Source organism: Syngnathoides biaculeatus, chromosome 18 (genome assembly GCF_019802595.1).
Source record: "Syngnathoides biaculeatus isolate LvHL_M chromosome 18, ASM1980259v1, whole genome shotgun sequence".
Lineage (NCBI taxonomy): Eukaryota > Metazoa > Chordata > Actinopteri > Syngnathiformes > Syngnathidae > Syngnathoides > Syngnathoides biaculeatus.
The window spans coordinates 2,140,850-2,165,461 of NC_084657.1; the positions used below are offsets into that span (position 1 = coordinate 2,140,850).

Genomic DNA, 24,612 nt, shown 5'->3' on the forward strand with positions numbered 1-24,612 from the left:
AAACCATTGAGGTCATAGTATTTAATTACTTTTTTCTTTTACTACCATCAACATAATAGCATGGATTTTCCCCAAATCTGTACAATTTCAAAATAGTTTTTATTAATGAATATGCATCTTAAAGTGACAGGTGAAATTATAGTCCCTTATTATACTCATGACAAAAATCCTTCCAATATTTGACTTTTATCAGTTTCACAAAAAGGCAGCCACGTGAAAGATTTCACAACTCAATGTCTTCAAAACATTGTGGTATGGTAGAAAAGATGCAGTAATATCAACTGACTCTGATAGTTTAGTAATTCTCACAACTGTGCAATGCTTATCCTCAATATTTTATGGACAGTCTTTCCCAAAAGACCTGTTACAAGTTACCAGCGCAATGGATGAAAACATCCACACGCCAAATAGCATTTCACAATGGAAAAAACATTTGAAATAAGTCCTATTTACATCAGTGTATTATACACATAAATGCAGAGTCCGCTTCTTACAACACAGAAGATTATGAAAAAGACAGTTTTTGCTTGCATACACGCAATTTGGAAAAATAATTTCCAAGAGGTGTGCCGTATACTATACGTATATTTGCTATTTGGTTGTATTCTGACTTTTCATTAATACTTAGCCGTGTACATGAAGTGAAAACACTTGCAGAAAAATATATCTACAAAACAGTCATCTAACATTCTATTTGTTCCTTGTGAAATGAAGGTCCAAGGTCTCTGTGACAGTACCTTGGGTTGCCATTCTCGGGATAGAGTGACAGCTCCTCCGTACTGCTCAACCCATTGTTGAGTTCTGAAGAAGACAAACACACATTGTTGTTGATGAAGCTTGCGATCATGCCTGTAGTCAATTATGAAATTGCTAAATTTATTTCCCTCTCATAAGAATGTTTAAATGGTAAAAAGTGCTTGAGAAATTTGACAGACCACCTGTCGTGATAATGAGATCATGAACCATCATGAATTTCTTGGACTCTTTCAATTTCAGTGACTTCACTCATATTTTACTTTTTTTTTTTTTTTTTTACAGAAATTGGCAATTTCAAACAAGATTTTCCCCTTTTCATACCCAAATTTCAGCAAGCACACTAACATAGACTGACAAGTCAAATATTAATTAACCATTGTAATAATTTTGGGGATTTTCAGGATTGCATGCATGCATTCATGGATAACGATGCTATTTTTTTTTAAATACACTATAATGTTGGTTGCAAAAAAAAAAAAAAAAAAAATACATTTTAGTGAGTACAGTATTAATGAAATGGAATTTTTTACATGCCATCAGTGCCTGACATTATTTTTTGGCTCACCAGCCCTTGTCAGTAGTGGTTTTCCAGTTACTCGCCACTCAGCATTTTCACTAGCCACAATTTTGATATTGAATATCCATCCATCAATCCATTTTCTTAGCCGCTTATCCTGACAAGGGTCGCAGAAGTGCTGCAGCCTATCCCAGTTTTCAACGGGCAGGAGGCGGGGTACACCCCGAACTGTTTGCCAGCCAATCACGGGGCACATTGAGACAGACAACAGCCGCACTCACAATCACACCTCGGGGTAATTTAGAGTATCCAATTAATTCATGTTTACGGGATATGGGAGGAAACCAAATGAATGTTGATGTTGAATGATTATGTTTAATATGATTATAGCCAGGCGGCACAGGATCTCAGCTGGTAAAGCGTTGGCCTCACAGTTCTGAGGTCCCGAGTTCAATCCCGGACCCGCCTGTGTGGAGTTTGCATGTTCTCCCCGCGGCTACGTGGGTTTTCTCCGGGCACTCCGGTTTCCTCCCACATTCCAAAAACATGCAACATTATTTGGACACTCTAAATTGCCCCTAAGTGTGTTTGTCTCTATGGGCCCTGTGATGGGCTGGCAACCAGTTCAGGGTGTACCCAGCCTCCTGCCCGTTGACCGCTGGGATAGGCTCCGGCACTCCCACGACCCTTGTGAGGATAATTAACTCCGAAAATGGATGGATGATTACAGCCAGATTAAAAAACTAAATTTACAACCCTTTTAAATGTATTCAAACCCTGCACACAACCTAAACACGGCCTTCTTTCACACAGTTGCCCCTTTTAAATAAATGACTGTAAATCAATCCCTGAGGTTGAGTATGTAAACAGACGATTCAAGAAAATTCTGTACATAACGTGGAAAAAAGGCGAATCTTTATTTCTAGATGTGAATGTGGTAAAAGTTGCACCTGAAACAATGAGCTTCTCCTTCATGAGGTTGACATCCCGATTAGAACGATGTGGCACAGCACTCAGCATGATTTGTTCAGGGTTACAGTTCTGCATCCCACTCACCCTCCACCTAATTCAAGTTTAAATTAAACACATATTTCAAGCACATAGCAGCAGTTCACCAGGCTGTGACATTCAAGCAAGTCACTTGGACATTGTGTAAGCCTGCTTTTAAATGTGCAAATCCGCACAGAATCTGTATCTATGTTGAAGGAAAGTAGATGCACACACAGGAGGTAAAACTGTTTAGCGAAAGACAGAAAGGAAAGAAACCTTTGGGGTTCCAGGCAGAAAAAGCACAAGGAGAAAGAAAAAGGCTAAGCCAACTGCAGCGGTTACCTGATCATATGATAGCTGACAGATGCCAGGGGGCAGCGGAGGAAGGTTGCATGCAGATCAGACAAGAGAACCAGACAAAATAAGGACATCGGAGGAGAAAGATAGACAGAGAGAGGACAGGGGGGGAGAAGAGGATACAGCGTGGAGGTGAAACATAAAAATGGTGAGAGGAAAAACCGCAGAGTGAAATAACAGTCACTTTTAAATCAGACAGTGTCTTTTCAAGCTTTTATATTTTTCAATTAAATACCGTCAGCAGATTCAGAAACCAGATAGGAAGATACGGTACACTGGTTAAAATGAAGATCAAGTCAGACATTCTTTCGAAAGTCAAGGTTATTGTGGATCGATCGAAAAATTGTCTGGCGTCTATTTTGAAGATTCATTCCAGAAAATTGAAAACAACTGAAAAAAAAAAAAAGCTACACTATAAATGAAACATCGATGTACTCATGTATGAGCATCACAAAGTTAAAACCTTTCTAAATCATACGTCTTCACTGTTATCAAAGATAAATCAATGATCAACAATTGCACTTAGTCCAATATACATACCTACCAAAAACATTTGTACATAAATTTGTACCTACACCCCCCCCATAGCCAATTGTTTTCCCCTACCTACATACACATATACAAACTGTACATCTATCCTCCATATTAATAATGCAATTCCGCAAAAAGGAATTAACTTTCCTTAAAAAAAATATTCACCATATGCTGGTTAAGGCCTAATTAAATTTACATTTAAAAATTACTTGGCTTGTACATCATCATAATGCCTTGTGATTTTATTTAAAGGGCTCCTGTCATGAAATGGAGGATTTTTAGTATGTTATTAATGTAAAAAACGTCAGCCAATGTGGGTCCATGCGTTTTTTTCACCACAAAATGTGATTTTGACGTAAACAGCTTTTTGTAACTCCCGCCATGAAAAGGGATTTGTTTTCGAGAAGAAGCAGGAAGTGACGTACGGGACAGAGGCGCCCCCTAGTGGACTCATTTGTTTCCATTAGTTTTACCTGCGGGAAGGTAGCTCGTTGTTCCTTCGTGCTAGCCAAAATGCCGGCTCATTGCATTGCTGGACATTGCTTGAAGACTCGGGAGAATGGATTTCGCCTTCATAAGTTTGCAAGAGACCCAGTTCGTTGTGAAAAATGGATTGCACGGGTGCAGAGGACAAAAGCTTCGTGGGTTCCGAATAACAGGTAGGCAGTAATGCGCCCCGGCTCGACAGTGTTCAACAAGTGCTGCGGCGGCTTTGAACATCCCCCCCAAAAAAAGAGCACGGCTCAGCTCCATTATATGGCACCACGGCGCAGAAAATCAGCCACACCGGCTGAGGCGCCGCGTTCGGCGGTCACCGATTCTGCGAAGGCTCCGCATCGGGCTTTGGGGACGGGGGCGGCTCTGAAGAACCCAGCCGAGAATGCGTCACTCAGCCGCGTCCGCGCATAAAGCGCCCTGGCTCGACTGTGTTGCTCAGTACTGCGGCGTCTGTGAACACCCCCCTAAAGCAGAATGGCTCGGCTCTGTCATAAGCCACACCGGCCGGCTCATCCGCGATAGCGCATATCCGCCGCGGAAGTGGATCGGACGGGGTTTGTGGTTTGGCCGTGATCGCATATCATCTGAATATGGCTGGAAACAATAGTGTAATATTGCCCCGGTAACTTCACTCGGTTGTGTGGCGTTCTCCTTTTCGAAAAGAGCTTCCGTGTCAGACGGGGCGCGTTTGTCTCCCATAGTTAGGGTGCAACCGCGTGTTTTGATTTGCGAATGTCCGGGTGACGTCACGGACGGAGGACGCAGCCAATGTGGCGACCACTTGGATGTCGTCGAATGACACTTCTGCAACTTTGCGCATGGATGACACGCTGTCCGCTCACGTTTATTTTTTCGTATAGACATTAAAGTGAATAATGTTATATGTATTTTTCATTACAATATCTCTTTTAGAATGTCAATAGGGATGACACTCGTGCTTTAATTTATTTTTGTTACTGATCTCGAAAGAAAGAAAAGACAAAACTCTAATTCAGCCCCATTCATCTGAAAGCCCACAGGGCACATTCGGTCTGCAAAAGCTTTTCATCTGGCCAGCCAAATCTTCTTCTCATTCTTTCGGCTTGTCCCGTCAGGGGTTGCCACAGCGTGTCATCTTTTTCCATGTAAGCCTATCTCCTGCATCTTCCTCCCTAATACCAACTGCCCTCACGTCTTCCCTCACATCCATAAACCTTCTCTTTGGTCTTCCTCTCGCCCTTTTGCCTGCCAGCTCCTTCCTCAGCACCCTTCTACAAATCTACTCACTCTGTCGCCTGTGGAGATGTCCAAACCACAGAAGTCTGCTCTCTCTAACTTTGTCTCCAAAACATCCAACGTTGGCTGTCCCTCTAATGAGCTCATTTCTAATCGTGGTGTGACAATACCATTGCACAGAGCTGTATTTAAGGAATGGAGATCATATGAAGATTATTTTATTGACCTCTATGACTTTCAGGATGAGCTGTACTTACTTCTGAAAACTGAAGATTCCTATGACTACAGCAAGTGAGACCAGATCTGAAGCGATCCAGATGAAGCTGTAAGCATTCTGACTCTGAAAGATAAGCAAAAGACAAAGCAGTTAGGAGAAAACACCACTGGAGGGAGCTGTCAACAAGTGGCTCTTGCATCCTCGCCATCACGAGCGCCTCCGAGTGCCGTGGTGTCACGTCGCCACACTCCTCAGAGCTCGAGTTCCTCAGCACCACACTGGGCTCAAGTCTGCTGCTGCGCTACAATCGACTTTCTCTACGTCCTTCCCCTGACATGTTGCTGGGCCCTTGTCAGTCTCTGTCCTCTCCTGCTGTCTTCCTGTTCTCAGTGTCTGACCTTGCTTTTGTGTGACTTTGTTTTGCATGTGGTGTCGGATCAGAGAAAGGCAACAATGAGAGTTGTTTACCATGAGCCAGATGGGGGAAGGCACCTTTCGAAGGACTTGGGGGGCATCAGAGGACACGGAAGGCACCCCACTACACCACAGCACTGAGTAAAGCCACGGCTCATTCACTGGGTAGACTGTCACGCTCACATTGTTGGCAAGATACTCCCTGGGGGAAGGAAAGTACGTCTGTGAACACTGCAAAAAAATATTGCTTGATTTTTGTATTTTGACTGTCATGTCAAGTCACTGGAAGACTGTCCTGAAAAATGCATCTATGAATTCATCCATTTATTCATGAATTAATGTACAGGGGGTCCTCAGTTTACAATAGTCCCAACATATGATGTTTCAAGACCTTGAACTCGTTTTCACAGAGGTGAAAGAATACCTCATGCTGCCCAATTGTTTATTATTATTGTTTTGGATTTATGACTTATTTATTTGAGTTCCCTAATGTGCCTCACAGTTTTGAGGACCGGGGTTCAGAGCCCAGCCGCGCCTCTGTGGAGTTTGCACGTTCTCTCCGTGCCTGCGTGGGTTTCCTCCGGGCACTCCAGTCTCCTCTCACATCACGTGAGGATAAGCGGCTCAAAAAAATGGATGGATGGAAGACACAACTGGGAAAGACACAGGATGATGGGACAACGAGAACTGATTGGGTGCCACGAGGAACAGAGCGGACGAGACCAGGTGGAAACTGTTTCTTGACAACCAGACGAGGAAGGCGCAAACGGGACACAGGAAGACACGGAAGTAGTCCCGATAACAGTGTTGACGACATTTAAGGATGTGCATCATCACCAAACTTACTCTATTTCTCTGTGGGTGGCCTTGCTGTAGTGAAGGGTCAGGCTTGTAATGCCCCTCTGCTTTATCTCTGCCATGGACAATTTCTCATTGGTGGTCTGCTGAAACCCCCGAACCCTCCCCCTGTCTGTGTCGGGGGTCCACGTCACCTGGCACAAACACGTGAGGCATTGTTATTCATCTTGAATGCAGTGCTTACACGAGATAAAATGTCAACATGATGGAAAGTAAGTGCTATTACAGACAATAGAAAATATGGGACAAAGAAACACTCAACCTTTGGTTTGGTATGCTGTGATTTCATCACAACGAGCAATCATGTAATACATCCTGTGGATTGAATGGAATATTAGACGAGGGACCTACAGTCCTCACCCTCTTCTGGGAAATTCCTGCTTTCTGCACAGCCCACATCGTGTCCGTGAACCAACTTCGGTAGCGAGGGTGGCCTGCAGGGGGCCTGCGGACATTGAGCAGCGCGGAGCTGTTTGCTCTGACTGCCAGACGAAGCATTTCCAACAGACTGCAAACCGTCTGGTTGCTTATTCTGCTCCGATCCCTCCCGGTCAATGTCTCTACTGTCCAGTAGGGATCTTTCTGGGAACAAAAGATAACAACAGACACAGAGTTGCTTTCGCACCTCATGCCCATACGATGCTACCTAGGCAGGATTAAGGGGATCAGGGCCTCTCAGCTTCCTTTGTCAGTGGGGCCCCATAAATTATTATTATTGAGTGTATTGCACCGGTTGTTTCCTATCTGAGCTTGGACAGTATGTTGCTTATCAGTGGCATATTTATGCATTCTTGCAGGAAATGTTAATATTTTTGTCAAAGAACATTGCTCATGGGTATTGTTTCTTTTTCTGTAGCATACTTTCTGATCATAAGTTTTCATGACAATGTGTGTTTGTTAAAGTCAATGGTATACAATTGTTCTTCAAAATAATGATGCACAACATAATGAAACTCGTACATTTTTGTTGGTACTACATTTAGCTCTACCGGTTACATTTTTAGAATGGATTAAAACAGTCCTATCTTTGATATTAATGATTAGTATTTAATTTTTTTGAGTATTGTTACCCTCTTTGTTGGGTTAGGGTTAGCCAAACCCTAAGCCGTGTGCCCCCGCCACTCCACCAATTGTTCCATCACCTAAGTGAGACTTGTTGCTTCACTCATCTGTTTTTCAGCAGACACTACATAACAGCAATTTTCATACTTTTGTGGCTTCATTTGAGTTGCACCGTGTATTTCTGGCACGTTATGTGGTCGTTAACAATAACCACACACATGTATGAGCAACCATACTGTGGGCTTGAGTAATTCTGATTGTATCACCAATGCAACATGGCTGTTATTAATAATTGTCATGCTGGGAGAGATTCAAGCACTCTCGTGACCCTTGTGTGGATGAACGGCTTGGAAAACTGAAATGAGCACATTGATGCAACAGCACAACAACGTGAGTAATGCTCAATCCTACCTCTTCCAGTAAAATAAGAGTGTACCCTCCTAGGGCTCACGTGACAGTCAAATTGGGCTTTTTCTGTGAAGTGAACCAAAGCCCAGTGCACATGACCGAAACTTGGTGGGATTTTATTTAGGGGCCAAGAAATACAGAGCAGAGGTCTAATGCATGGTTGGTTAATTGAAGTCTCTAAATTGCCCATAGGTCTGAATGGTTGTTTTGTTTATACGTGCGATGCGATTGGCTTACGGCCCCGCTGCCCTGAGAACGCCCGATCTCGTCAGATCTCGGAAGCTAAGCGGGTTTGTCCCTGGTTAGTACTTGGATGGGAGACCGGCTGAGAATTCCAGGTGCTGTAAGCTTCTCTCCCCGGCTAAAATGCAGAGGGGGTTGCGTCAGAAAGGGCATCTGTTGTATAACTGTGCCAAATAAATATGCGTTCATCTGAGATCACGCGGGACGAGCCGAAAGGAAAAGAAGAAGTGCGATGCGATTGGCTCGTGACCAATTCAAGGTGTACTGAGTCTGAAGTCAGCAGAAATAGGGTCCAGTATACCTGTGACCCTAGTGAGAATAACACTTCTGAAAATGGATGGATTGACATAAAAAAAAAAAAAAAAAAAAACGCATGAATGCAAACACTTTCAATTTCAGGGAAATCTCATTGTTTTACTACATTGAGCACAAATGAGGAATTCCAATCTGAAGCAACATTTTAATAGCCAAATTTCAGCCGTCTTACTGGGATCGCACGGAGAGTCAGTAATGAACTACATTTTGATATCATAATTGAGTTATAGTATTGCTACTGCGCACACAAAACTGAAAAGTGATGTGTAGTAATACAGAGGAATAATCTTTGGAATCTCTTTTAGACTGAAAGTCTAAAATAAAGTATTTAAAAGCAAATTCACAGTTTACTGCATCACTTGACCATCATATTGCAACTTGGGTAAAAGCTGGAATGGTACAGATATGCATTTGTTATGAACTATCCGAACGAATTAGGGTAACATGGGTTTCTTTACCTCCAGAAACCAGCGACCTGCGTTGAGTGAGCGTAGCTCTGTCCAGTTGAAGAAAGCGGCATCGTCATGCTGTCTGTCAGAAAATACCGTGCTCACATCTGTAGTTCGTCTCAACGTACGATCTCGCATGAGGAATGGAACCCCGTCCACACTGGAGACAAAGAATTGTCAAAATACAAGAAGGGAGTAATGCCTTCAGGATAGGTAGTGCCAGTTTGTCTGTTTGACAAATGGTTTACAAAACGTACATACAAATTGTGCCACTGTACTCCAAAATAAAATGAAACATGCACTTTATCCGTCACATCTACGATACGGCTCATGTGGAACTGGAGTTTCCTGGATTAATTAATTATGATCAAGCCTTCATGAAAATGTCCAAAATAGGTGGTTAGTAACCTCAGAGTGACATCAGCCTCCAGGGAGCTGGCTCCATGCTGTAGGGCTCTGTTGAAGGACACCATCGTGTTTTCTGGGGCCAGCTGGAGCAATGAAAGCGAGACAGTGTCATTCACTGGGAACATTTCAATCAACAATCAAACAAGAAACAGTTTGTTTTGATTTCAAAAGATAAGTCATTTTATTCTCCTAATTCAGAGAGTGGCACTGGCAGGTTGTTTACACGGGAGCACCCAATTATTTTTTGGATCTCTCATTTTCAAGTTCGTCACTGTACCTTTAAGGTTGGTGTTAGCCAACCTTGGGCACCTGGCCATGACATGCAATCTGTGTATCTGCTAGAAGGTTTAAGGTAGTTGGCTACCTCCACCACCTGCTGTGATGGGTTTCTGGCTGCTTTTTACTGACTTTAGTGAGGAAAACATCTGCAGTACAACTGAACATCAAGTTCTGTTTTGTTATGTCATTAGTGTGGTTGTTAAAAACAGTGCATTGCACAATCTGAATGATACGTACTGTATACTGCAATGTTATACCATCCATCCGTTTTTCATACCTACTGTATTACTCGCTAGGGTCATGGGGACGCTGGAGTCCATGAGAGCTGACTGTGGGCAATAAGGGCGTACGCCAGGAAATGTTTGCCAGCCAATCACAGTTATAAGGTTACAACATCAACCATTCACACCGACAGCAAATTTACGGTCTTCAATTAACCTTCGGTGTATGTTTTGAGGGTCTGTGAGGAAACCAGAGTAACCAAAGAAAACCCACTCAGGAAAGGAGAGAGCATGCAAGCAAGCACCACACAGGCGGAGCATGATTGGAACCCGGGTCCTCAGAACTAAGAGGGAGATGTGCTAGCCGCTCGCCCACCATGCCAACTTTGATGCCAGAGGTAGGTAAACAAATATTCTGGAGATTGACTTGGCCGGTCTACAAACCAGTGGATAAAACAGCCTGAAGGACAGACTACAGGCTACTTCTATAGCCAATGTTGGTACAATGGCTCTGATTTATAAACCCAAATATGGCAAATCTGATGAAACAGATAAATAAATGTAATAAGGCAACGAAACACACACACACACACACACACTTCTCAAGCACATTTTACAATGGTTACACGGAAAATGGGTAGGTTCAAACAGTGTAGTCTTCGAACACGTACTGGCCTATTCAAATCTCGGTGGTGAGTTACCAGTCACTCCTTAATTAACCATCAGAGACTCTTACTGCTGAGTACAATAACTTATCATTCACGTGATACCGTCAAAGGTGTTTTTGTGACAAAGTGATTCCAGCATAGAACATTAGTGTTCACAAACACGGATGTGTATTTCCCTGTTGAGTCGCCTGGACACGTAACTGGATTAGACGGTGAGGGCTGGCAAGAGACCAACTCACCATAGGAGCACCTCGTCGACCAATGACTTCTGGTCGTGGCTTGAGGCTGCGACTGTCCATCACGCAGGGGCAGGAGAATGACAGCGGTGCCAAGCAAAGAGCCATGAGGATGATTACGTAGGCAATTAACACCATCATCTGAAAATCTAAGACGCAAGAGTGAGCTTGATTTTATGCTTCATCTACCAAACAAATGGATCCATTGGAAAGGTTTAGCATATGTTGGCTACAAGCATTGTTAATCTGTTTAATCCTACTTGTTTACAATTGCGAAGGTAACAGTGGATAATGAAAGGTGAGCACACATTTGTCAAACGTTTTCTCACACATGCTTTCATTTAAAAAAAACAAACAAACAAAAAAAAAAAAACTAATGCAGCCTAAACCTGTATAACTCTAATGTGAAATGGACAGAATTGTTTGATAGGTTTTTTACAACCATCCGTTATTTATACCGCTCGTCCTCATTAGGGTTGATGGCGAGCCGGAACCAGTCAATCGCAGGACAAGATTATTCACAGCCGGATGTCATTCCTGACTTCCACAAGTGTGTAGAAGAGTTGTGCAAGGGCCAAAAAAGGACCCATCATATTTGAGTACCGATCTGAATATCTGAAAGAAATGTACTTGCAAAGTTGTTACTGCAGTCCACTTGTATTGAGTTCAAAAAAGGTCCAGCAAATCCAGCAAAAAAAAAAATAAAAAATAAAAATAAAATGCTGTGCATGGTAATTTGGCATTTACTGCGCAATCCAGGGCCACTGCAGTTTGATTTTGTGATCATTCACCCTGAACAATATTATTTAACTGTGCTTTTCACAAGTATACATTCATAGCAACTATTTCTACAGTAATTACTTACTATTCATGCAGAAGGAAGATATGAAGCTGTGCAAGCAAAACTAAAACTAAAAAAAGGTTCTATTGCATTGCTGTGCGATTGAGGGATTGACAGCGGAGCAGTGATGGGTGAAAACGAAGAGAACACTTACTGGATCGCTCTCTGCGGACCACATAACCAGCGACCAGCCAGCTAAGAGCTGTGACTGTTGTCAGAGCGCCAATATGCAGGAATGGTGCTGTGGACTACCATTACAACACAAAAATAAAATGAGTGACAGTTATCTTTTTGCAGCCAGAATAAATCATTCTGTTGACAATTAATATGAAAACTATTGGAGTATTATAGAGGAGCCTTAAAAAAAATTGTTTACTGTTCCAGAGACAATGAAAATAAGTTCACAGGAATCAAAAAGATTTTTGTTGATCATAATGGGAAAAGCCGAAAGGAAAAGATTACTAGTCTCCTTGACTTGAAGTGGTATTAGAAAAAAAAGTGATGTTCTTGGAGGGCCCCTATACAACAAGGGTTAAAAATATGCTATTTGAGTTCAAAGGTTCAGTGTGTATCATCTCACAGTGTTGTAGTTGGGGTATAAACAAACCTGCAGGGACACAAGCAGGACATCCCATTCATCTGCCCATATGTCATCAACAGAGACAACACCAGAGATAGTAGTAAGGAGAGTAGCCAGCACGCCGACCTATGAAAATGAGACATACAATGTGACGTACTTGGACAAACTTGCAAGAAGCAAAAATAACTCACTGCACCTTGTGGAGCCAGTAGAGATTAAGTTGTTGTCCCAAGGAAATGTGGAAAAATGCCAAGATCTGATGGAGAATGTATGAAGAGTTTGTTTTCAAAACGAGACATAGGCATTTTTTTTTCAGATTTACGAAACTCGCGCCAAAATTATCCAGCTCCGAATGGATAATTTTGGCGCGAGTTTCGTAAATCTGAAAAAAAATGCCTATGTCTCGTTTTGAAAACAAACTCTTCATATGCACTATATACAGTATATACATTTGAATTTTTTTTTTTTTTTTGGGTTATTCAGTCTTCAACGGCACTCTTACCATCAAGACTGAAATGTAGCTGAATCCCACGGTGGTGCTTGCAAGGATGGGGATGGTCTCATCCCGCCATTCTCCACAACGGTTATACACTGACCTGGAATTTTAACATTTTTATAAATGAATAAACGGAGCAATCATCACAGTGTAGCTCCAAATCAATCACACTCGGACAAAGCAATTGTGAATCTGTTTCACGTGGTGTTCAAATATAACAAAATAAATGTGCAAAGGTAAGACTACCTATATGAGAATAGTTTTGCAGGTGGTGGCCACAATCCCCTTTGTTCCCCCTTATCATGCCTTCTGAAAACTGATACCTGATGATTTTCTTAACTTTTTCAGGGGCCTCGCCACTGGTGGTAACCTGATGGACAACCAGTTCTCTTTGCGGAGGACAACAGTATCACACTGGCGGTCTAGAGAGGCATGTTGTTGGAGGGATGCACAGACAATCGGACAAAATCCTCAGACCTACTGTCAGATCATTTGCTGGTGCAGTAGGTCGAGGGCTCCTTCTGGAGCAGGTCAATGCCCAGCCTCATCTGGCTGGAGTTTCTCAGAAATACCTGATGAAAGAGGAGGCCATTTGTCATCTCTTCAAGAGCTCGTCCGGATATTGTATGGCATGAGGAGAGGTGCTGTTTGAGGAGGCAATGCACACAACTGAGCCTTATTACTGTCTTGAGCTGTCTTGAGCTGTTGGATCATCCATCCATCCATCCATCCATCCATCTATCCAGTCATACCGTTTCTTTCGCTGATCCGACGTCGGGTTGCGGGGGCAGTAACATTAGTAGGGAAGCCTAGACTTCTCTCCCTACAACCACCTCTCCCAGCTGAGAGGCATTGTCTCTCCACCGTGTCCTGGGGCACCCCAGGGGTCTCCTCCCGGAGGGACATGCCTGAACACCTCACCAGGGAGTCGTCCATGAGGCATACGAAACAGATACCCAAGCCACCTCATCTGGCTCCTCTCAATGCTGAGGAGCATCGGCTATATTTTGAGCCCCTCCTGGATGATCAACCTTCTCATCCTATCTTTAAGTGAGAGCCCGGAGACCTTGCGGAGGAAACTCATTTTGGCTGTTTGTATCTCGGATCTTGTTCTTTTAGTCATGACTCACAGCTCGTGACCATAAATGAGGTTAGGAACGTATAACGAATAACCTTTTGGCTTAGCTCCTTCTTCATCATAACAAACCAATGCAAGTGCTGCCTTACTGCAGATGTTGCACAGATCCGCTTGTCGATCTCTGGTTCCATTCTTCCCTTACCCATGAACAAGAGCCCAAGACATCTGAACTCCTCCACTTGGGGAAAGATCTTATCCATGACCTAGAGAGTGCACTCCACTCTTTTCCGACTGAAGACCCTGGTCTCAGCTTTAAGAGTGCACTCCACTCTTTTCCGACTGAAGACCCTGGTCTCAGCTTTAGAGGTGCTGATTCTCATCCCAGCCACTTCACACTCAGCTACATACATCTCCAGTAAGCGTTAGAGATGGCGACTTGATGAAGCTTATAGAACCACTTTATCTGCAAAAAGTGTAGTTGCAAGACTGAGGCCACCAAACCAGATCCCCTCCTCTCTATATATTTTCATTTTAGTTATTCAGTCTTTATTCTTTCTTCTCTTTATTTACTTATGTTCTGAGTGAAGGGACTATTACGTCATCGGACGCGGATGTGTGAAATGTTTGAGAAGTGGACGAGTGGCTTTAAGGACGAGGATGACGGTCGACGGGGCTTCTTACGACCACTGCTGCTTCAGAGAAATACAAGTACACGGACGCCACACTGCCTTCTGCCTACCGTCTGTTGGACAATTTTGGAAACGTTTGACTACTTGGACATTCGCTGGAACCAACTAACATTCGGCTGTTTGGAACATTTTGCTTGAACTAACAAATCGCCTGTTTGGAACCTTCGTTTGACTTGGGTGAGTATACGTCCTTTGGCTAGAACTTCTATTTCTTGTTAGTTTATTGTTTTGTGTTGTCTTTTCATGTGTGTGATTAAATTGTCTGAAAACCAATACAACTGCTTTATTATATTTTGCTGGCTTGATACGGGGATATATTCTAAATTCACACATAACACTTGGCTGTGCCTAGAAATTTGGTCCGTAAAAGTTGTGAACACAATCGGCGAGAAAGTGCAGCCTTGGCGAAGTCCAAACCTCACTGGGAAAGAATTGCAACTTACTGCCGGCAAAAAGGATCAAACTCTGACACTGGTCCTACAGGGACCGAACATCCCGTACCAGGGGATTCGCCGAAGCTCAGCTCACAGCTCAACGGCATTATTTACAGCCATAGGTTCAAATTTGTATGGAAGTATTCCTCCGTCTTCCCGATCAATTGATACTGCTATTTCTTCATAAGATGAGGATAAACCTGAGAAATCAGCGCTGGGCATAATATTGTCCCATTTAATCGAGCATTTGAACGGCACGTAACATGTCACATCCAAGCATGTAGGTCATGTAACTCGCGAAAATGTCAGTGCCCCTGAAAATTCATAATTGTCACGAACAATCTTCTCAAAACACTGTTAAATGAGGCTGTAACATCACATTGTCAAGATAGAGTACATATTACATGACCTATTGGATACATTGTTAATGCAAACCACTGGAATTCCCCTTTAAATATATTCAGGCATAAAAGATTGTGAGCAAAATATCTCTTCCTTTTGTAAAATTTGCGAACAAATAGCCTACGCTAAAGGTAGCTTTGATGTTGCATTTTCCAAAAAAATTCCAACGTCTTACCTCCCAGATATGAAGTTCATCTTGATAGGAAATGATAGGGAAAGACTAGGATAGGATAGGATAAGAACGTTCTCAAGCAAAAACGAGAATCCAAAGATGGACTAAAATTGTCCATACAGTATGTGCCAATGTCAGTTTAAAAGGCTGCTTTCTATATGCGCAACACAGCGATTGGCTTTTGACGAGTCCTGTGGGTAACCCGCCTCTCGTTCAGAGTCAGCTGGGGTCAGGCTCATCTGTGAATGACAAATGAGGAATGCTAGAAAGAAAATGGATGGATATTATCGGTATTATTTTAAGATCCATCCATCCATTTTCTGAGCCGCTTATCCCCACGAGTGTCGTGGGAGTGCTTGAGGCAATCCCAGCTGTCATCGGGCAGGAGGCAGGGCACACCCATGAACTGGTTGCCAGCATATCGCAAGGCACGTGGAGACAGACAACAGTCGCTCTCACAATCACACCTGGGGGCAATTTAGAGTGTCCAAGTCTTACATTCAGATGTTTATTGCAATGTAATGGACAGGTTCACGTACAATTAATGCCTTACAATCAAAAGACTCATCAATGTATACTTTTCAACCACAGATGGAAATATGATGAGAATATGCATGACCAGATGCACCATTGAAAGGATGACTCACCAGTTGAACTCATCAAAATCATTTTGAGCCACCAACCAGAAGTAGGCCCAAAAAAGAAGCAGGAGAAAGGAGCTACACAAGATGATAAACCACGAACACTCCCACTGAAAAAAAAAGAAAAACAAAACAACAAAAGTAATATTTCACATACACGCCAGACATGAACAGCTTAGTAAACACCCGTTAACAAAAACTGCAAAGCAATGAAAGAGGGACAAATTCACATTTTGTCCCAAGCATACAGTCAGAACACGACTTCTAAATTGACATGTGGGGCAAACGTATGAAGGAGAGCTTGTGCACCACTCCAGGACTCCCCCTCCCTCAGTAGTTAACAGGATCAGAAGATAATTCCACATGGGAGGAGACACAGGCAATGATAGGCCATTCAACACATCCTGTTGACTATTTATGAGCTTTGGCACCTCACCATGCTCTGGATCACCATTTCGAGCAGCTTATATAAGAGGCTGGGAGATAATTAGAAGTAAGTGCAGGAAAAGAACAAAAGAAACATTTCCAAATGTAAATATACATATCATTGAACATTGGGAAAATAAAGAAATACTGGAGCAAATGTACTGGATTTATTTTTCCGTTTTATTCATTTTTAGGCAGACACCAGACACTTTTAACAGGTACAAACATAAAATAAACTGTCAACGACACTTTGATCGCAACATTTGCATTTTAATGTGCCTGCGCCATCAGTGGAGACTTCAATCCTGTTCTTCTCTCTCACCTACTCACAACTTTATACAAAATGTAGACTGTGCAAGGGGAAATAAAACCGGAACTCCTGTCGGCCAATGTGAAACGAGCATACCGCCCTTCTTCTCGTCCCTCCACTTGAGAATCGGACCACAACTTCATTCAACTTGAGGCTATCAGCACTGTGATGGTTTTTTCTAAAGACGCAGCAGAGGTGCTGCAAGAGTAATTTTATGTTTTAAATATCTTTTTTTTTTAAAAAAAAGGAGAATTTATTTTATTATTATTATTATTATTATTATTGCTAATGCAGCCCTATGGGGGCACAAGCCAGTGCAAGCTGTAGGCCGGTCCCAAGCCCAGACAAATGCAGAGGGTTGTGTGAGGAAGGGTATCCGGCGTAAAACTATGCCAAGCAAATATGAGTGTTCATCTAAAGAATCCCATACCGGATCGGTCGTGGCCCGGGTTAACAACGCCCGCCCCCGGCACTGCTAACCTGCAGGGCGTCGGTGGAAATTCAGCTACTGTGGGTCGAAGACAAAGAAGAGGAGGAAACCGGATCCAGTGTCAGAAGAAAAAGAGGAATGCACAGAGCCTACAACTGAGTGTAGGGACTTTCAATGTGGGACTATGACAGGAAAAGCTCAGGAGTTGGTTGACAGGATGATTAGGAGAAAGGTTTATATATTGTGCAAGAGAGCAGGTGGAAAGGGAGTAAGGCTAGAAGTTTAGGTGCAGGGTTTGAATGATTTTACCATGAAGTAGATGGGAAGAGAAAAGGAATAGGCGTTATTTTAAAGGAAGAGCTGTCTAAGAATGTCTTGTAGGTGAAAAGAGGATCAGATCGAGTGATGAGGCTGACATTTGAAATTGAGGGTGTTATGTATAATGTGGTTAGCGGCTATGCCCCACAGGTAGGATGTGACCTAGAGTTGAAAGAGAAATTCTGGAAGGAACTAGATGAAGCATCCCAGATCGAGAGAGAGTTGTGATTGGTGCAGATTGTAATGGACATGTTGCTGAAGGAAACAGGGCAACGAAGAAGTGATGGGTAAGTACGGCATCCAGGAAAGGAACTTTGAGGGACAGAAGGTGGTGGACTTTGCAAAAAGGATGGAGATGGCTGTAGTGAACACTTATTTACAGAAGAGGGAGGAACATATAGGTAGGTAGAACCACGCAAGTGGATTACATTTTGTGCAGACGATGTAATCTGAAGGAGGTTACTGACTGTAAAGTAGTGGTAGGGCAGAGTGTAGCTCAACAGCATAGGAAGGTAGTGTGTAGGATGACTCTGGTGGTGGGTAGGAAGATGAAGAAGACAAAGGTAGAGCAGAGAACCATGCGGTGGAAGCTGAGAAAGGAAGAATGTTGTGCGGCTTTCCGGAAAGAGGTGAGACAGGCTCTCGATGGACAGCAGAAGCTCCAGGAAGACTGGACAACGACAGCCAAGGTGATCAGAGACAGGCGGGAGAGTACTTGGTGTGTCTTCTGTCAGGAAAAGGGGAGAAGGGGACTTGGTGGTGCAAGGAAGTCTTTCAAGGAAAGAGATTACTGAAGAAGAAGTGGGACACTGAAAGGACTGAGGAGAGGTGAAAGGAATACTTTGAGATGCGACATAGCGGCAAACGTAGAGGTAGCGAAGGCTAAACAAGAGGCATATGACGACGTGTATACCAGGTTAGACATGAAAGAAGGAGAAAAGGATCTCTACAGGTTGGCAAGACAGAGGGATAGTGATGGGAACGATGTGCAGCAGGTAAGGGTGATTAAGGATAGAGATGGAAATGTGTTGACTGGTGCCAGTAGTGTGCTAAATAGATGGAAAGAATACTTTGAGAAGTTGATGAATGAAGAAAATGAGAGAGAAGAAAGAGTAGAAGAGGCAAGTGTGAAGGACCAACAAGTGGCAATGATTAGTAAGGGGGAAGATAGAAAGGCACTAAAGAGGATGAAAAATTGAAAGGCAGTTGGTCCTGATGTATGGAAGCAATTTGGTGAAGTGGCTGTCGAGTTTTTGACCAACTTATTCAACAGAATACTAGCGGGTGAGAAGATGCCTGAGTAATGGAGGAAACGTGCTCTAGTTCCCATTTTTAAGAACAAAGCCGATGTGCAGAGCTGTGGGAATTATAGAGGAATAAAGTTGATGAGCCACACAATGAAGTTAAGGGAAATAGGAGTGGAGGCTAGACTCAGGACAGATGTAAGTATCTGCTCGCAACAATATGGTTTCATGCCTAGAAAGAGTACCACGGATGCATTACTTGCCTTGAGGATGCTAGTGGAAAAGTACAGAGAAGGCCAGAAGGAGCTACATTGAGTCTTCGTGGATCTAGAGAAAGCCTATGACAGAGTACCAAGAGAGGAACTGTGGTACTGCATGCGTAAGTCTGGTGTGGCAGAGAAGTATGTTAAAATAGTACAGGACATGTATGATGGCAGCAGAACAATGGTGAGGTGTGCCTTAGGTGTGATAGAGGAATTTAGGGTGGAGGTGGGATTGCATCAGGGATCAGCTCTGAGCCCCTTCCTGTTTGCAGTGGTAATGGATAGGCTGACAGATGAGGTTAGACTGGAATCCCCTTGGACCATGATGTTCGCAGATGATATTGTGATATGCAGTGAAAGCAGGGAGCATGCAGAGGAACAATTCGAAAGATGGAGGCATGCACTGGAAAGGAGATGAATGAAGATTAGCCGAAGTAAAACAGAATATCTGTGCGTGAATGACAAAAGTGGAGGGGGAAGAGTGAGGCTTCAGGGAGAAGAGATAGCGAGGGTGGACGACTTCAAATATTGTCGGGTCAACAATCAGAGCAACGGTGAGTGTGGTAAGGAAGTGAAGAAACGGGTCCAAGCAGTTGGAACAGCTGACGAAAGGTGTCTGGTGTGTTATGTGACAGAGAGTGTCTGCTAGGATGAAGGGCAAAGTTTACAAAACAATGGTGAGCCCGGCCATGATGTCCGGATTAGAGACGGTGGCACTGAAGAACCAACAGGAAGCTGAGAACTGGAGGTGGCAGAAATGAAGATGTTGAGGTTCTCGCTCGGAGTGAGCAGGTTGGATAGGATTACAAATGAACTCATTAGAGAGACACCCAAAATTGGATGTTTTCGAGACGCGGTACAAGAGAGCAAACTTCGATGGCTTCGAAGATGTAGGAGATGGGCAAAAATGGAAAAACATGACACGCTGTGGTGACCTCTAATGGGACAAGCCGAAAGGAAAAGAAGAAAGAAGAAGAAGATTGCTATTATTATTTTGACTGACTACTGACTACTATTATTTCTAATTATTAGTACTGATATTATTCTTAGTTATATTTAGTTTTGGAAGCTAAAGCCCAATAGCAAAAATTGATTCATGAATTATTTTAAATAGAAATAGCTGCCTTGCCCCTCGAAACATACAGTACATACTTTTCGCTAACAATGTCACTGCAAATATTGGATTTTTAATCAATTGTTTTAAAAGGGAGAAACAGCATTCAGAAAATATTTATAGCAAGTAAACATGATTACAATCACTTCAATAATACATTTATGAAGTGAAAAGAGAACGTACCAAGGTGACACAAACACCCAAGGTGGAATTTCAATGAAACCATCTGTTCCCAGTTCACGTATGTCAATTGACTGTTATTATTAATATTTGTATTTCAATATTCCTACAAATCACTCTATGTGATCACAATGAATTTGAAAGAAATATATTTTCCCCGAGATGACAACCTGCGGCAGTTGCTCGACATGGAAGTCAAGGAGAGCAGAGCCAATTCTAACGTCACTGCCGACGCCACTATCGAGGTACAAAGATACATCTCCAAGGCGAACAAGCCAAGATCACAGGATCCACTGCAATACCGGAAAGCGCAAAGAATAGACTACCCTACCTTATACAAACTTGCAATGAAATTTCTACGTACTCCATCATCATCATGTCGTGTGAACAGGTGTGTCTCAAAAACAGGAGACATTATTTCTCAACGATGCAATCTCAGCAGCCCAATGATGTTAAAGCAGCTGTTTCTTCAATAAAAAAAAAAAAATTAAAAAATGGGGATGAACTTTGTATGTAGTCTGTTTCCTGTCTTTTTTGAAGTTGCATGCAGTTGCATGCAGTGACACAGTTTCAACACAGTGTCGACACAGTTTGGGAAATGTGACATAGACCCAATGAGGCCTCATCTGCCCATCACTACTATAGTCACAGCTTGTGACTATTTAGTCTTCACTCAAAAACTTGCATGTTATTTGAATGTGGCAGGAAACCTGAGTATATGGAGAAAACCCATGCAGGCACAGGGATGACATGGAAACTCCAAGTTTCTAGCTCAGATACCAGCACCCATCCTCAAACTGTGAGGTTGATGTGCATACCATTTTCTACCCTCTCACCGTACGGATCAAAGGAAACTGTCATTTATTAAACTTTAGAATGTTAACTCCATCCATCCATCGATCCATTTTATGAGCCGCTCATCCTCACAAGGGTCATGAGAGTGATGGCGCTATTTGCAGGCAGGAGGCGGGGTACACCCTGAACTGGGCACATGGAGACAGACAACAGTCACACTCACAATCACACTTTGGGGCAATTTAGAGTCTCCAATTAATGCATGTATTTTTTTTTAAATGCAGGAGAAAACTGGAGAAAACCCACGCAGGCATGGGAAGAAAATGCAAACTCCAAACGCCAGGATTTGGACCAGTTGCTCCACAATTCCGCCATGTTAACCACATATAGTACCAAATAAAAGAGAAGAGTTAACAGTGGGAGAACGTCAGTCGCACTTGTAACTCTTTGCTGAAACTCCGATTTAAGATAGTTTTGAGGTGTGAAGATGAGATTTCATACACTGCCGGAAGTGCATTTCCGGTTTTGAGCGAGAGTTACCATTGCCAAGCAACACAAACACAGTACACTGCGTCCGAGCCCATTCGGGGGTTCACTGTTCACAGCCCTTTTCACTCCCTTCCCTTTCTTCCACGTGATTTTTCAAGCACTACTTGCGGAATCTCGACCCTTTGTTTGTTACACGTATATTGATAGACAGACAATAAATGCCACCATTTCCATATCATACCTCCAGATTGGGACCATCAAATTACTGATTCTGTGTTACACATTGACTAACTCTGGAAGATTTAAAGGCCCGTTACCACCAAGTAAGTATGGTTGGATTGACAACTGTAGGGTACGCATTCCCGTCCGTTCCTTTGTAAAAAAAACCAAAAAAACAAAAAAAACCGAAATATCAGGCCTGTGCAGTAGCTAAAATAGATCACTTGTGCAGAGCAGAGGTAAATATGCTGCTTTCCTTTGACAGGTCAACAGAGAATGATTCATTTTGCCGTGATGTCACACTTCAGTAAGTGATACATCTATTCAATGTCAATTTGAATTGTACCGCTTGATGGATGTAGCACGACTGCGCAAATCCAGAAAACCATTATCTTACCTTGGAGCTGTCGTCTTGGGACCGTTGGTAGCGTTTCCAACGGCAACCATAAATGCCAGTGATAAAGGACACAAGCACTTGCTTCTCATAGACCTGCAAGGGTTGGTGTTTCACCATGCTCCTTTAGCCCGAATGTACCACCAGTTTCTTCGCATCCCACACTGGCCTTTGAACCCTAAGGAATATAGAGATCTTACCAAACAGTTCATGAGTTCAGTTTAAGTTGGAAGCATTATAGAACAGTACTTAGTAACAATATGACAAATATTGTCATGATTTAAAGGTTTGAAAGTTACATTTTGAAGCTGGATTTCCATTTTTGTGGATTGAAACAGTTTACATGGTGATGATTTCTACAAAAGTTCATCTGTGCTTTCTCTACGCATAACTTTTCCTGTTCGTTGTCGCGGGTTTGTGCAGCCTATCCCAGATGAGCTCTTTTTCATTTATCGTACAGTGTGCAACTCCCGTGTTTCAAGTTTTTGGGCCTTTTTATGATACATTACTGACCCAATGTACTCGGTCAGTATCGTATGTACTGTATGTATAAAATAACGATTGACAAAAACAAGTTTCAAATGAGTTTATGATACTTGTTCACAGCACTTAACGCTATTTAGATGGTATAATGATGCATTATTAATATTGGGTAGCTGGTCGCCATCCCACCTGTACATCGTGCTGTGAAAATGCAGTTTTAAGGTTTGAAAAAAAACTGTCAAATTCCATTATGCTGCACTGCTTGGTAGAAATGTGGTCGTTATGGTAGTCTTGTGATTAACTGGTAGTCTATGTCAGACCCCTCCTCTCTATAAAGTATAGTGTTGGGAGCTTCTAAAAAAAAATACATTTTCTTTCTAGAAACATTTTGTATTGATCAGGTCCAAAATTATTATTTTTAATATAATTTACTTACATGTTTGTAGTCCATATGCAATAGAAACTAGATGACCTTGTCACACCATAATAAGTGTTTATACAAAACAAGGTGGTTATGATGACAACACTAGGCTTTGTTTGGGGTAAAAACTTTTGCAGGGCCAAGTCAACATGCTATTTAAAGGGAGGTGGCTGATGTCTGGTAAAATTACATGAAATGGAAACAAAATAAAAGGTATAATAGAGCGGTATGAACTTTAATTCTGATGGAGAGTGAAAAAACTACAGAGCTTCACGGGATTAGGGATCACGAAGAGGCCATAAATAAATGAAGTTTAAAAAAATAAAAGATCTTAAAACACCATGTGACACCCCAAAACCTCAACCACCATCCACCCCAATTAATTTTTCCAGAGAAAAGTTAATCCGCTTGGTGTCAGGTTGAATGTCTTTTTAACACAGAGGATCAACCATCTTCTGACTTTCTAGATGACATATCTATTTTAAACCCTTTTTCTGCAATTAACTTTAAGCATGTACGATGATATATATGGTGGAACAGTGGAGTGACAAGTTAAAGCGTGTGCGTCACAGTTCTGAGGACCAGGGTTTAAATACCGGGACCACATGTGTGGAGTTAGCATGTTTTCCCCGTGCTTGCGTGAATTTTCTCCAGGCACTCCAGTTTCCTCCTACATTCCAAAAAATGCATGGTAGATTAATGCGAGACTCAAAATTGCCTGTAGCGGTGATTATGAGAGTAAGTTTTGTTTGTCATCCAGTTCAGGGTATACCCCGCCTCCCGCCCGATGACAGCTGAGATAGGTTCCAGCGCTCCGGCAACCGTAGTGAGGATATGCGGCTCAGAAAATGCATGGATGGCTGCCTGGCTGGCTGGATGGATGGATGGATCTGTTTCTGTGCAGGCTGTAATTGCTGATATGATTTGATACTGAAAGGACCACTGCATGACTTCATGGAAGATCATTCAGCTTTGGCAAACTGCTAATGATGCCGTTACTATTTGCAACCACATGAGTTGGATTCTTCGAGGAGTTGGAATAATGAAGTCAATGAATAATACTGAAATGCAATAATCCACTAAGACTCAAAAAGACCAATTACCGAAAAGACGTTACTAAATCCGTTTGGTCTTTAATCTCTGTTCGTGTCGCTTATTTTCATTCTTTATTCATTCACTATCATGAAAATTATATACAACTGCATTAATAATATCCTAAATCTTTACATACATATAGTCCCATGTAGAGGAATATGCTGGTAAAAGAGGTTTATTATGGTAATTCCAGTTTTCCCTTCCCCTTATCTGGTCTGATTCTTCAATAAGTGTGCTGTTCTGCTTGTGAGGCATCCATCGATTCATTGATTTGATCCTGTGAGGAAGGCTTGGTTGGACTAAGATTGAAAAAAATCTAAATAATTCTATATTCCTCTATAATTCTAATGGAAAATAGAAACTAAATGTTTTTGATGGTGTCAGAATTATTTGAATATTTCTTTTTAAAGCATAATGTAGGGCAAACGGCTACCAGTCGCTCACAGGGTTCAG

General features: G+C 42.4%; 1 protein-coding gene and 1 pseudogene across 6 annotated transcripts in view; one reads left to right on the plus strand and one right to left on the minus strand.

Moving 5' to 3' along the window:
• Window positions 1-80: 80 nt before the first annotated feature.
• gdpd5a (glycerophosphodiester phosphodiesterase domain containing 5a) overlaps window positions 81-24,612 on the minus strand; it is a 30,342-nt gene continuing 5,810 nt past the window's right edge. For 2 of the 6 annotated variants that reach the window (XM_061803922.1, XM_061803923.1), the window contains exons 2-16: window positions 22,164-22,338; window positions 15,985-16,088; window positions 12,569-12,662; window positions 12,263-12,322; window positions 12,094-12,192; window positions 11,641-11,734; window positions 10,649-10,794; window positions 9,242-9,324; window positions 8,843-8,993; window positions 6,708-6,938; window positions 6,345-6,490; window positions 5,553-5,700; window positions 5,125-5,207; window positions 2,224-2,336; window positions 81-801 (exon numbers count right to left, since the gene is read on the minus strand). In XM_061803922.1, the coding sequence (XP_061659906.1) occupies window positions 683-801; window positions 2,224-2,336; window positions 5,125-5,207; window positions 5,553-5,700; window positions 6,345-6,490; window positions 6,708-6,938; window positions 8,843-8,993; window positions 9,242-9,324; window positions 10,649-10,794; window positions 11,641-11,734; window positions 12,094-12,192; window positions 12,263-12,322; window positions 12,569-12,662; window positions 15,985-16,088; window positions 22,164-22,280 (1,788 nt within the window). In that variant the 5' untranslated portion in view covers window positions 22,281-22,338 and the 3' untranslated portion in view covers window positions 81-682. Of the gene's footprint in view, window positions 802-2,223; window positions 2,337-4,918; window positions 5,050-5,124; window positions 5,208-5,552; window positions 5,701-6,344; window positions 6,491-6,707; window positions 6,939-8,842; window positions 8,994-9,241; window positions 9,325-10,648; window positions 10,795-11,640; window positions 11,735-12,093; window positions 12,193-12,262; window positions 12,323-12,568; window positions 12,663-15,984; window positions 16,089-22,163; window positions 22,339-24,612 lie in introns of all 6 variants that reach the window. The other 4 variants (XR_009792546.1, XR_009792545.1, XM_061803924.1 and 1 more) reach the window with 4 other exon arrangements.
• Window positions 8,058-8,176, plus strand: LOC133492324 (5S ribosomal RNA; annotated as a pseudogene).